At 36.0% G+C, this 13,109-nt stretch overlaps 1 protein-coding gene across 5 annotated transcripts in view; it reads left to right on the forward strand.

Moving 5' to 3' along the window:
* The window catches only part of WDR17 (WD repeat domain 17), a 56,394-nt gene that overhangs the window by 20,256 nt on the left and 23,029 nt on the right, over window positions 1–13,109 (forward strand). For all 5 annotated transcript variants that reach the window (XM_085058705.1, XM_085058703.1, XM_085058704.1 and 2 more), the window contains 7 exons: window positions 563–793; window positions 3,716–3,967; window positions 4,726–4,848; window positions 5,180–5,367; window positions 6,600–6,768; window positions 8,686–8,777; window positions 12,116–12,198. In XM_085058705.1, coding sequence (XP_084914831.1) covers window positions 563–793; window positions 3,716–3,967; window positions 4,726–4,848; window positions 5,180–5,367; window positions 6,600–6,768; window positions 8,686–8,777; window positions 12,116–12,198 — 1,138 coding nt within the window. The remainder of the gene's footprint in view (window positions 1–562; window positions 794–3,715; window positions 3,968–4,725; window positions 4,849–5,179; window positions 5,368–6,599; window positions 6,769–8,685; window positions 8,778–12,115; window positions 12,199–13,109) is intronic.

The raw sequence follows: 13,109 nt of genomic DNA on the forward strand, positions 1-13,109 counted from the left end.
TTCTTAAAGGGGACTGCTTACAGTTAGGTGTTAGGCAACTGAATTAAAACTGTCATGTATCCAGAAGGAAGCTGTCAAGAATTCACTTTTATTTGAGAGCTAGCTTTCAAATTTTGTCATAAATATATTTTGTTATATTTATCTCTAAATTTCATTGTGTTTTGCTAAAATAGGCGTTTTGAAATTCTTAGTATTTTACTAGCTCAGTAGCAAATAACTTATAGTAAAACATAGTGGTGAATGAAATTCTGAATGAATGAAAGTGTTGCTTGCAGGATCAGGCTTACTCTCTTTCAAATGTGTGATTGTCTTTGGCACTGATGAAGTATAGATATCATATACGGTCCATCAAAGTAGTATAAAAGTAATTTGGGAAATAATTTTACATCCTGCCTATTGAAGTCTGTAGTTTACTTTTACACTGTAAGATATTCACACAGTTGTCTAAATTTCAGTCTAGAAATTTTTATGTAGAACAATTATTGCTACCGTTTTTCAAGACAATTGCTGACTACACTGAATTTTGTATGCTGTTTTCACAAGGTTTGCATGTATGTTTCAGGAATTCCTGCGTCCCTTAGCTGGTGCTGGAATACAGGTGATGCAGTTGCATTTGTGTCCCACAGAGGTCCTCTCTACATTTGGACTATCTCAGGACCTGACAGCGGGGTTACTGTACATAGAGAAGCACATAGTTTCTTGTCAGATATCAGTCTGTTTAGATGGCATCCAAAGAAAAAAGGAAAGGTGGTCTTTGGACATACTGATGGAAGCCTCTCTATTTTTCAGCCAGGTAAAAACTTATGTGGTAAAATATTGATTTTTATATATGTATCTCTTGTTTCTCTATATGCATGTAATTATGCACTTTTTAAAATAAAAATCTATAATGTAGGTACTTACATAGAACTTGTTCTTGATTCATAATATTTCTACTTCTTCCATATCACAAAAATATGCTTTCTTAGATAAAGAATGCAGAGCATTTTCTTTATATCTCCTCCCTTTTGTGACCAAGATAAGATTGCAGTTTTTGACAACTACGATAAACATGGGTTTTTTTGAGAATAGTAACAGTCATAATCTTCTACTGAACTATATTTCCCTGCAAGTTTATCCTTCTGAATGGAAAGACTTGAATCTTTTGTTTACTTTCTTTCTTTTGCATTTCTTCTGGAGTTCTCTCTTTCATATTCTAGAGTCCTCTGCAATTTTATAGGTAGAATCTCATGTCACACTCAATATTACCTTCATGGTTCTGTTCTGTCAAAAAATAGATGGGAAGATATTTATCTCTTTTTGTCTGAAATCCACCATGCGTGTCTTTGCATACTTTTTAAATAGTCTAGTTCTCTGCTAAGAAGGTGTCATGTTGGTAAGCTCATTTGAAGGTAAAATTTCACTTGTTTAAATAGTTTTCTTCAAAGACAGATACCTGTATTAGATTAAATATTTCAATTTTTTTCCTGACTGCTTCTTTTTCCTCGAGTTAAAACTGATTTTCAACTTTGTGAGGAAAATTGTTCTTTAAATAATGTGTTAATTTTACTTACAGTTGTGCTCCAACAGCCATGCAAAATTTATTTTCCTTCAGTTCACTCTACTATGTTGTCATTCAGGATATCGCAGGGAATAGATTTCCTTGCTTATGTAGTGCTGACTGAGTTAGCACTGGCATTGGGAAAAGGAAATCTATTTTAATATGACAACATCTAAGTATTTATCAGACTGAGAGTTTTCATGAAGTCTGCCTAGAATAATTTGAATATGGAAACAGAAATAATAAGAAAAATATTTAAAATATCAAAATTATGTTCTGCAAATGAAAATATAATATGGGCTAAAAAATCTAGGCAGTGGCAGATTTTGTATGTACCACAATTCAAGTTGCTGTAAAAAATTGTTTAAGGAAAATTATCCCTTGCTGCTGGGGATAAAACTACTTGTATGAAGTTGAAATTTAGATTAATTTATCACAAGAATTCTGCCTGTCTCTGTATTTAGGGTAGTTTTCTTTACTGTTGTAATACTACACAATTTATTAAAATAATTTTAAAATTTAAAAAGAAATATATAAGTTGTTTCCTGTTCTCAAAATACAAAAGATTCTTCATTTCCAACAGAAAAATAAAAGTTGAAAGCTTATATGCAGCTGGGTGAAAATTTTCTGCATAAACAGCAGACTACACAATGATTTTTTCACTGTTGTTATCTACTTAATTTTCTCTCCCATGGCTGTATTTTCTTTTTTACTAACTCTAGACTATCCAATAATGTATCAGAACATTAAGTGTAAATAGAAAATATACAAGAATTTAAGACTAGTACCCAATTTTTAGGGAGATTTAATACAGTCATATAGAGCCAAATATTTTGTACTGTTTTCCCTTTCATTTGTTATCAAAATAAGCAGAGCTTACTGAAATGACCTGTGACTCAGTTGCATGATTCATACTGTTCATGTCTTCTTTTAATGGAAAATAAAATTTAACAGTTAGGGTTTTCATGAGGTTTGCTTTTAGATATTTTTTGAAGCACAGGTAGAACTGAATAGCTCTTAGACACATACTGTCTCCTCATACTCTGCCACCAGGTGATTGTGCTTTCTTGGGGCTGAAATGTTTGAATATACCTGGTATCAATCACTCGAGGACTTTTTGCTTTTAGTTCGTGTATATCTAACTGATAAATGACAATTCTGCTTTGTTGTCTGTTCTTGTTTTTCATTTTAATGTTGATTTGCAGTAAAACAAAAAGGTCAGATGAATTGTAAGCAGAGGACCGTGTTTAAAAATGTGGGAATCCTCAAGTATTTGGCAATAGTTATCATATCTGATGTTATTCTCAATGCTTCAGAAGAGTTAAAAAACTGAATTTAGAAATTGGCTTATGCTGTTAATTGTTGTGCAGACTTAAATTTTTTCTCCTATTTCTGGTAATGATTTTATAAAGTTGCCCTAGATATAATGTGCACAAACCAGTAACAAAATTGAAAATTAGATTGAAGCTGAATAATGGAAGATGTCAATTCCTTATTTCTAGAAAAGTGGTAATTTTTTTTTTTTTTTAGTATGAGATCACAACTTCAAAAATATGTATCTATATCTTTTGGACTGTACACTATCTTATAAAATTAAAAGTCATGTCTCTGTGAAATTTCTTTTTTCTTCTGTTTTGTAGGTGTCAAACTAGATATTTAATGATGTGGTTTGGCTACAGAATCTGTAAACACTTCATAGTTGTACACATAGTTTTAAAGAAGGAATAGTCTAAAGGCAGTTTTTCAGAAAAACTTTTTTTACTGCCGCTGTGTTTTTTTGGTTCATACTGTCTTTATTTTGCCTGTATTTGCTGTAGTGTGCAGATTCACTTACACTCAAGTGACTTGTATGTTATGCTGTGCTGCAGACCTTTATTCATAGAAATTCTTAGAACAATATATATAACATACTTTCCGTTCCTGTAAAATTGTTAATAAACATGACAGCTGTTTCTGTTTTATGCTGTATTAAAAATAATGTTGAATCCGATGGAAAAGAAATACTTGAAGTCAAGTATCGCAAAGACAGCTTCACTAATTTCACAGGCACAGACAATAGAGCAGACTAGTGAAAATTTCAGGGAGAGAGAAAAAATTGTTTGTCAACCTTGTAACTATTGAAAGGATATACTTGATTTAATTTTTAAATAAACTTTTTTCTTGTGCACTTTAAAGGTTCTAAAAATCAGAAGCATGTCTTAAGACCAGAGTCTCTTGAAGGAACAGATGAAGAGGATCCAGTTACAGCTCTGGAGTGGGATCCTTTGTCAACTGATTACCTTCTTGTTGCTAATTTACATAACGGTATTCGACTCGTTGATTCTGAATCTCTGAACTGTATCACAACTTTTAGTTTTCCCAGTTCAGCAGCATCGGTTCAGTGTTTAGCCTGGGTTTCTAGTGCACCTGGAATGTTTATAACTGGAGGTAAGACTTTTATTTCCTGATTTATACATAGATAATAAATACAGGACTGAGTCTTCAAAATTGATACTCATAGTTTGATTTTTCTGTTTCTTAACATTTTTACAAGTAGAAGCATAAATGAATTGTACAAAAATAAGACTGTAACACAAAACCAGAAAATAATAAAATTACACTGAGCAGCTTTTACTTGTTTTAAAAATTTTAGCTACATAAGCTTTCTGCTAATTTTTATACTAAATAATATTTTCTCATGCACACTTTAGCAGCAAATGTGAGAGTTACTTTGGGAATAGGAATAAAAAGGCATTGTGCTAATTGATGTCACTTCAAAGATTTAAAAAATTAAAAGAAGAAAATAATCTGTTTCCTGCCTGTTTTCTACACCATAGAAATGCTTTTGTACACCAAGACTGCTCAGCTTTAACTAACAAATAAGGAAACTAAGACTGGCAAACTGTTTTTTAATGAGAGAGGTTCCATAGAATTTATGTATATTTAAATAGCTAGTGTTAATAATGATCGTGGTTAATAGTGGTATTGCCGTGGAGGTAAATGGAGGATAAATAGGATGCCATAGATGTTGTACTAGGTGATCTCCAGAGGTCCCCTCCAATCCTAAGTATTCTGTGATTCTATGGAGTTGACAGTGCCTGCTTATAAAATTCTTCCCGGGACTTGAAGTTTAGTTCTTTGCTGTATTTTTGCATGAATCAATACTCCAAGCATGTACCTCTGTGTTTTGTTTTTTTTAACCTCAGATTCTCAGGTTGGTGTGTTACGTGTTTGGAATGTTTCACGTACAACACCTATAGATAATTTTAAATTGAAGCAAACTGGTTTCCATGGCTTACATGTGCTAAGTTCTCCTCCTAAAAAAAAGTGTAAGTGTACTTTTGATTGTTATTCATTGTAATTGCTGCAAGTTAAAATCTTACTTATGAGTCTTATTATGTCCAGATCAATTTCTGTAAGCTTGGTCAGCTCTGTAGTTCTTAATTAAAGTACCTTCTGCTGCTAGTGGACCAGACAAATGCATAAAGGATCAAGCACTTTATAAGGTCCTTCTTTAGTGGGCCAGGCTTCACACAGGAATTCTCCATTTCCTTTGTTTTAAATCTCATTGGAATGCAAGCATTTTACCCTTTATAATTTTATTTATTTTTGAAATAAGAAATAATCTTCTCTCTTTTTCTTTTGCTTTATATTGTTAAGCATGTTCATCAAAGTATCCTACTAAAAATCACTATACTTCTTCAACAAGTGAGGCTGTTCCTCCTCCAACTTTAACTCAGAACCAAGCATTTTCTCTTCCTCCTGGTCATACCGTCTGTTGCTTCATGGATGGTGGAGTGGGGCTTTATGACATGGGAGCCAAAAAGTGGGATTTCCTTAGAGATATGGTATGGTTCATCTCTGTCTTTGAAATGAGAGTTTATTTGGCTTATGCACTTTCTTCTAACAGCAAAAAACTGGAGAATTAAGTCTTTGCAGTACTGTAAAGCAGTTTCGGTTAAAAAGAGCCTAAATTTCTAGGAAACAAAATGACAGTACTGAAGTTGAAGTAATCCTTTATTGCAAATGACTGAATTCTGCTGGGAGTATTTTTGCAGTTTGTTTTAAACCAGGAATAAAGATTTAAGGATTTGGTTTTCGTTTTTTTTTAACTGGAATTTTAGTTTGATGGCCTTCTCAGATATTTTATCTAGCCGGTTTTCTATAATTGAGAATAAAAATGCTAGTCAAATCAGAGAGATAAATGGTGAAGGCACTCAGTTTAACATTACAAACACTGAATTTTTAAATTTTCTTTGAAGCTGAAATGAAGAAATGGGTTTATCACGTATCAAATGAGCCTCTTCTTCACCAGGCTTTTGGTTATTCTTCAGGGTTTTTCCTCTTTCCGAGTTCCCTTTTCATTGAAAAAGATCCCAAACAAACAAAACTCAAATAATTTTCTGCTGTACTGCCATATGTATTTTAATAGAGGCTGCTGGTTGGTTTTCTCTTTCTATTTTTATTGGGTTTGGTCCTGTAAAGCAACTGAGGCTTAAAAAATATGTTTCATATATTTGCCAGCCTAAATTCTACAAATGCATGTCTTAGGAAACAACAAATTGACACATGAAATCTCTAATGGATTGAAGTTTATACTGCAATAGAGCATAGACTGTATCTAGATGCACAGAATATTCAGTGAGCACTAAACAACTTACAGAATGTATTCAACATATATGTTCAACATTTTTTTCAGTCAGGTACTTTTTACCAAAAGGGAAAAATTATTCTTGTTTAAAAAAAATAACCTTTTTTTTGTGGCTTAGTTGTTTTTATTCTACTTTTTAGCAACTTAGTTCCAGCAGAAAATGTTAACGAGTTCCTGGCATTGCAAACCCTTGTTTCAGAAAAGAATTTTTCTGGTTTTAATAATAATCTCTGAAAGAACATGTTATAGTCCAAGTATTTTTATGCCTTTTAATTTTGGCTGATGAGCCATAATATACAGGGGTTTTGGAACTCTTAATTGACCTGACAGGTAAATTAAATACAGTGTATTTTAGAGTTTGATCTAGAGTTGGACTTACGAAAAAAATCAAATGTAATAAAAATGGATTAAATATTTGTTTCATTTAAGGGACATGTTGAGACCATCTTTGATTGCAAATTCAAACCTGATAACCCTGATCTTCTTGCTACAGCTTCATTTGATGGCACAATAAAAGTTTGGGACATAAATACTTTATCAGCGGTTTATACATCTCCTGGTAATGAGGGGGTTATTTATTCCATTTCTTGGGCTCCAGGTAAGAATATTTTACTGTATGTCTAAATGTCCTTTGAATTTACTGCAGAATTTGTCGTATAAAAATATTAGTTTTGTACAGAAGGGCATCTTACAAAGTTTAAACTAAACCAGATTTTCTGTGAAACCAGCAGAATTCAATGCTTCTGACCTTGCTGAAGCTTATCCTTCTGAGTAATGCTCCCACTGTTTCATACTCAGTCAGAATGGAGGGAAGAGAATCTCCAGGACATTTCTAACATGGCATTATGCAAATGACCAAATTACTTGCTTTGCATGAGAAGCAGCTACTTAAAGGAATTCAGATTATATTTTGTGCTGAAAACATGAAGCATATGTATTTAGTTATTTTTCTTTCTTCATTGTGTAGTCTAATCACTGAAGAACTCTGCTTTTGCCTTATTAAAATAGGAAATGCCTTTTTTGTAGAGCATCTACTTTTTCTTAGACAAATCACTGAAGTAGTGGGAAATTTTGTTTTCAAAACTGTTCTGCAGCCCTCTTTGGTGTACCTGAAAATATGCTTCTGATAGTTGTCAGTAATTGACAATAGGTTGAATTTCTTTTCTTGTATTTATTTGGACAGCAGATGTATTCTTAAAAAATCTAAATAATTAATCTCACTGTTCTTTCCTGCACTTTTAAACTCTAAAAAAACAATAACTGACAGGAGAAAAATGTTGTGATGGGAAGCTTAATGTAGTCCGCATGTGTGAAACAAAATTGCGCTTTTTTCATTTAGAGAGTCTCTTGCACCTTGTTCCTCTTCACAAATGATTTGTCTTGCAAATGGAAATTATGGCATTATGAAATACAGTGCTTATGTTTGGCTATTTTGTTTAGAAGTTTAAATTGAATTTGTAGTTGTGTCTCACATTGAATGGTTTGTTTGCTGCAGGAGGGCTGTGGGGTTGTTGTTTTGTTTTGTTTAAGTAAATTGGAAGCATGTGCTTCAACTTTGTTCCTTACCATCCTGTCCAAAAGCTCAGTCCCTCCCAGTCAGAAATTTTGCTCTTCTTTCACATCCCTTACTCCTAGCCAGTTCCTCTCTGCCATGTACTTTGTTCCTAATGTATAATCCAATGCACGCCACCATTTGTTTGGTCTCAGAAGACCTTTGAAAAACGTGGTTACTCCTTTTTTCTTTTTTCTCCCCCATCATTTTCCTACCTGAGTCTACTCCCATTTTATATATTTACCTTGATAGACTCCTCCTGCAAAGATTTTCTTTTCTGCCTCTGAAGCTTGTAAAAAAATAACAGCCAAAACTTTCCTATAAATCTGCTATTTATGAAAAGTATTGCTGTTGGGATAGATCAAAGCTATTGAAATGGAGAATCACTGGGGTGAGGAGAATTTGGTGGCTTTTGGATTAGACCTGAACTGAATGTTCAGGTTCACACTGTGGAGTTACGTACTCAGATTTTCCACCCTGTAGAGTGTGGTTACAGATTCAGGTACATTCTTGGTGGTCTCAGGTGTAGCAATGGTGCAAGATCAGGAAAACAAATTACTGTTAGATGTTCTGTCTATGATTTGTCTTAATGCTAGTTTCTACAACTTTAAGCTTGAAATATGGAAATTACTTCTCTTTCAGTCTGAGTCATATGCATCATGAACATTATTTTCTTACGCGCAAGACTTTCAGCAGGCAATAAGAATACTTCTTACAGCAAAGCAATTTTTATTTTCTACATTCCTCAAAACAGGAATGTAGAAAAACTGGTCAGGCTTTCACTGAAATTGATGTTTGTGACTTAGTAGCAAATGCTGGCCTTAAACGATGGAAAACTCATGTTTATGTGCCATTGATGTCTTCTGTTCATATTACATTTCTTCAATTTAAAGTAGAACCACTGCCAAACCATGTTGTGATCTTACAATTATTGTAATATTTTACAAACATCTTTCTTTAAAGGAAATCTGAACTGCATAGCAGGTGGAACATCCAGAAATGGTGGCTTCATCTGGGATGTTCGAAAAGGCAAAATGATAACCAGATTCACTGAGGTAAGATGAGATTACTTCATTTTTTGTCTATATGAAATGTAAGTTAGTCATTCCCTCTAGTGTCCATAAATAGAGATGGCAAAAGTTCATATGTTTTTAAGAGGAGCTACAGTACAAAAATCTATAGAATTATGAGGGTGCCAGTTTACATGAGGGGCAGAAGTATTTTTACTTCCTCTGACTGGATTTGTGATATGAGAATGGTAAAGCACCAGATGGTCTCCATTATCTTAAAATTGGTCCTGTAGAGACATGCGGCAAAAGCATAGCTGATTCCTTCTTAAACGTGTGAACATATATGGGCATACAGACTCAGCATCAAAATGAAAACTGTGTTCTCTATTTTCAAACATAAGGGCCAGAGAAACCTTTCAGTCCCTGAAGTCTAGATCAATAAAGTTTTATTTTGCAGCACACTAAGCAGTGTGACTCATTTAGTTCCTTGCCTTGTATTACCTGAAATCTATCCAGGCATTTTTAAGACCTGAAATAGTAGCATAATTTTTATTGGCAGAAGGAGCTGTGTAATGCTATGCTGTAGTATTTTACACTATGTTGTGTATTCCTCGTATATAGCTGTGATCTTCAAATTATACAGACATGATTATGTAACTGTAGGATCTGCATCAATATACAAGGGATGCTCTTTAAGAAGTGAGGTGGGGGAGTGAGGAAAGGCATGAGCAGAAAACAAATATACCTACATTCAGGAGTTCTGGGATGCTAACACTGATATTTGCATTTGTGCTACTAAATATCTTTTCTGTAATACTACTCCTGATACACTTCCGTTATGTTTTCTCACACCACAATTTTTCATGCCCACTAACTTCATTATTCCAACAAGTAACTAATCTTTATTTAGAGTCAACAAATGAGTAAGGTTGGAAGGGATCACAAGGGGTCATCTGGTCCAACCTCCCTGCTCAAGCACGATCATCCTAGAGCACATGGCACAGGGTTGTGTCCAGATGGTTCTGGAATGTCTCCAGTGAGGGAGACTCCACAGCCTCTCTGGGCAATCTGTTCCAGTGCTTGGTCACTTACACAATACAGAAGCTTTTCCTCATGTTCAGCTGGAACTTCCTGTGCATCGGGTTCTGCCCTTTGCCTCTTGTCCTATTTCTTGGCACCACTGAGCAGAGCCTGGATCCATCCTCTTGGCACCCTCCCTTCAGATACTGAAGACATTGATGATCACCTCTCAGTAGTGACTTCTTGAGACTGAGCAAGCCCAGCTCTCTCAGCCTTTTCTTGTAAGAGAAATGGTTTTCGTTGCCCCCCATTGGACCCTCTCCACAAGCTCCATGTCTCTCTTGTACTGAGGAGCCCAGAACTGGACACAGCACTCCAGATGTGGCCTCACGAGAGGGGCAGGATCACATTACCCGACCTACTGGCAAAGCTTTTCCTAATGCACCCCAGGTCACCACTGGCCTCTTGGCCACAAGGTCACACTTCTGGCTCATGGACAGCTTGATGTCCAACAGGACCCCCAGGTTCTTCTCCCCAGAGTTGCTTCCCAGCAGGTTGGCCCCAGCCTGTGCTGGTGCCTGGGGTTATTCCCTCCCCAGGTGCAGCACCCTGCATTTGCCTTTGCTGAACTTCAGGTGGTTCCTCTCTGCCCATCTCCCCACCCTGTCGAGGTCCCTCTGAAGGGCTGCACAGCACTCTGGGCTATCAGCCACTCCTTCCAGCTTTGTGTTGTCAGTGAAATTGCTGAGGAGGTAACTGCCCCTTCATCAAATCATTGATGAACAAGATAAACAATTCTAAGCCCAGTATTGAGCCTTGGGGGCCACCACTAGTGACAGGACTCCAACCAGACCCTGTGCCACTGATTACAACTCTCTGGGATCTGCTGTTCAGGCAATTCTCAATCCACCTCACTGTTCACTCATCCAATCCCCACTTCCTGAGTTTGCCTATAAGGATTTTGTTAGAGACAATGTTGAAAGCGTTGCTGAAGTCAAGGTAGGCAATACCCACTGCTCTCCCCTCATCCATCCAGGCAGTTGTTTTATCATAGAAGGCAATCAGGTTGGTCAAACATGACTTATCTTTAGTGAATCCATGCTGACTACTCCTAATGACCTTCTTGTCATCCATGTGGATAGAGTTGGCCTCCAGAATGGGGCACTCTGTCACCTTTACAGGGAGTGAGGTGGGGCTAATCGGCTGGTAGTTCCCTGGCTCCTCTTCTTTCTTTTTGAAGACTGGAATGACATTTGCTTTCTTACAGTCCTCACTTCAGACCTCTCTCCTGATTGCCACGACCTTTCAAAGATGAGCATGAGCAACTTTACTGTGGTGATAACCAGAACTCTCCCATCATTTGTGGATGTGTCCTGTCAGGGCCTGTGGACCTGTGGATGTCAAGTTTGTCTGTGTGTCCTCTAACCCAGTTGTTCTTGATCAAGGGAAGGCCTGCCTTCCAACATTCTTTTATGCTGGTTCCCTGGGTCAGAGATTCCTGAGAGCTGGTCTTGTCTGTGAAGACTGATGCAAACAAGGTGTTCAATTCCACTGCCTTCTCTGCATCCTCATTTACCAGGGTCCCCCCTCCATTTAGTAATGGGCGTGCATTATCCTTTGTTTTCTTTTTGTAATTAATGGATTTGAAGAAGCACTACTTTTTGTCCTTGACATCCTTGGCCAGATTGAATTCTAGATGGGCCTTGGTCTTCCCTATCTCATTTATTCTTATTCTGACAAGCTCTCTGTATTAAATTCCAAGTGGCCCCTTTCCAATCTAGTTTAAAGATCTCTCAATGAGCCCTGCAAACTCCTAAACTAAGACCCCATTTGTTGCCAGCAGGCTCGGTGTTGTTTAAACTGACCCATGATCAAAACTCCCAAAATTGTGCTGGTAACACCAGTATCAAATCCAGATACTCATCTGCATGATCTTCTTGTTTCTTGCCACATCGTTCCCTGCAACTGGCAGGACAGAAGAGAACACAACCTGTGCTTCACATCCCTTGACCAGTCATCCCAAGGCCCAAATGTCCCTCTTGTTTGTCCACAGTGTTCTTTATTTAAGGTTCAGGTTTATATAGTTATGGATTACTCATTCTTCAGCTTGACCCAGTTTTGTCTCTTGGATCCTGGAGGTTATCGCAGTTTAATATCCATCTCTATAGTCCCAACGTTTTGGATTTGGATTCTCAAAATCCAGTTTTATTGGGTACTCAATATAATGTGGTTTTGTACAGTATACTGTGCTGGGAGAAAAGGGCTGAATCCCACAGGAGAATAAAGTAAAAAAGATGAGTCAGTAGATGAGAGAAAAAGGGGTGAATTATTTCTTATTGATAGGTATTTTGCATTTTTTGAAGCATGGAAAGAATGGAATCTTCTGCATTGCCTGGAGTCATAAAGATTCCAAAAGAATAGCAACCTGCAGCAGTGATGGATTTTGGTGAGTGTTATTGGAAGAAAAAAAAACCTGCTAAATGCACTTCTCAAGTCCATTAATTTTGATAGTACTCTCAGTAATTAATTTGGAAACTTTCCTTACTGGACAAAACTTGAGTTATATTAGTCTCTGTACTTGTTAGGGTATGTTTTTCATGATTTTAAGAAAAAAAAATAAAGGAAATGTTTGCAAAAGGAATAGTGTCTAAGCCACTCCAGTAGTGAGACTAAATATTGATTTTTATTTGGACAAGAATATCCTCCTAGGCTTCTTATCTGTAGAGGACACTTTTCAAATGCTATCCAGCTTTTCTTATCTTAATTTTTAATTTTGTTTGTTTGTTTCAAGGACCAGAAAGTACTATTTCAGAATGAAGTAATTACAAGTGTACTATCATAGGAGGATAATACTCATTTTTAAAAACACCTGAATGTCCGTTGAGACCAGTTTTGCATATACTGTGTTTCAACATATTTTAAGAATCCTTCTTCATTTATTTCCTCTGCTACCTCTGACATTCCAGCTCAAACACAATAGGCAGAAATTTTAGAAAACAACCTTTTTTTTTTCTTTTTTTTCTTTTTTAATTCATAAAGACCTATTTTTACCTTAATGCTATGACTACCATTTGATTTTGGGCTGTGAGGATCCTTTGAAGAAAGGGATCTTTCCACTTTCTACCCCAGCGAACATCTTTAAAGCCTCTCAGAAGAAACATAGATACTGTAGCCAAGTTAGATGTTGTACAATCAACATCCAATTAGATTTGTAATTGAGGGGCTGACATTGTTTCTGGCTATTTCTCATATTCTTTGAGTGTATCTTTTTGCTATCTGGCTTATTTGCACAGAACAATATTTAATTTTGGATAGCTAACTCAGAATGTATTTTTCCTTATAATATTACATTGTAAT

This window comes from Lichenostomus cassidix, chromosome 4 (assembly GCF_008360975.1).
Source record: "Lichenostomus cassidix isolate B80296 chromosome 4, HeHo_3.0, whole genome shotgun sequence".
Lineage (NCBI taxonomy): Eukaryota > Metazoa > Chordata > Aves > Passeriformes > Meliphagidae > Lichenostomus > Lichenostomus cassidix.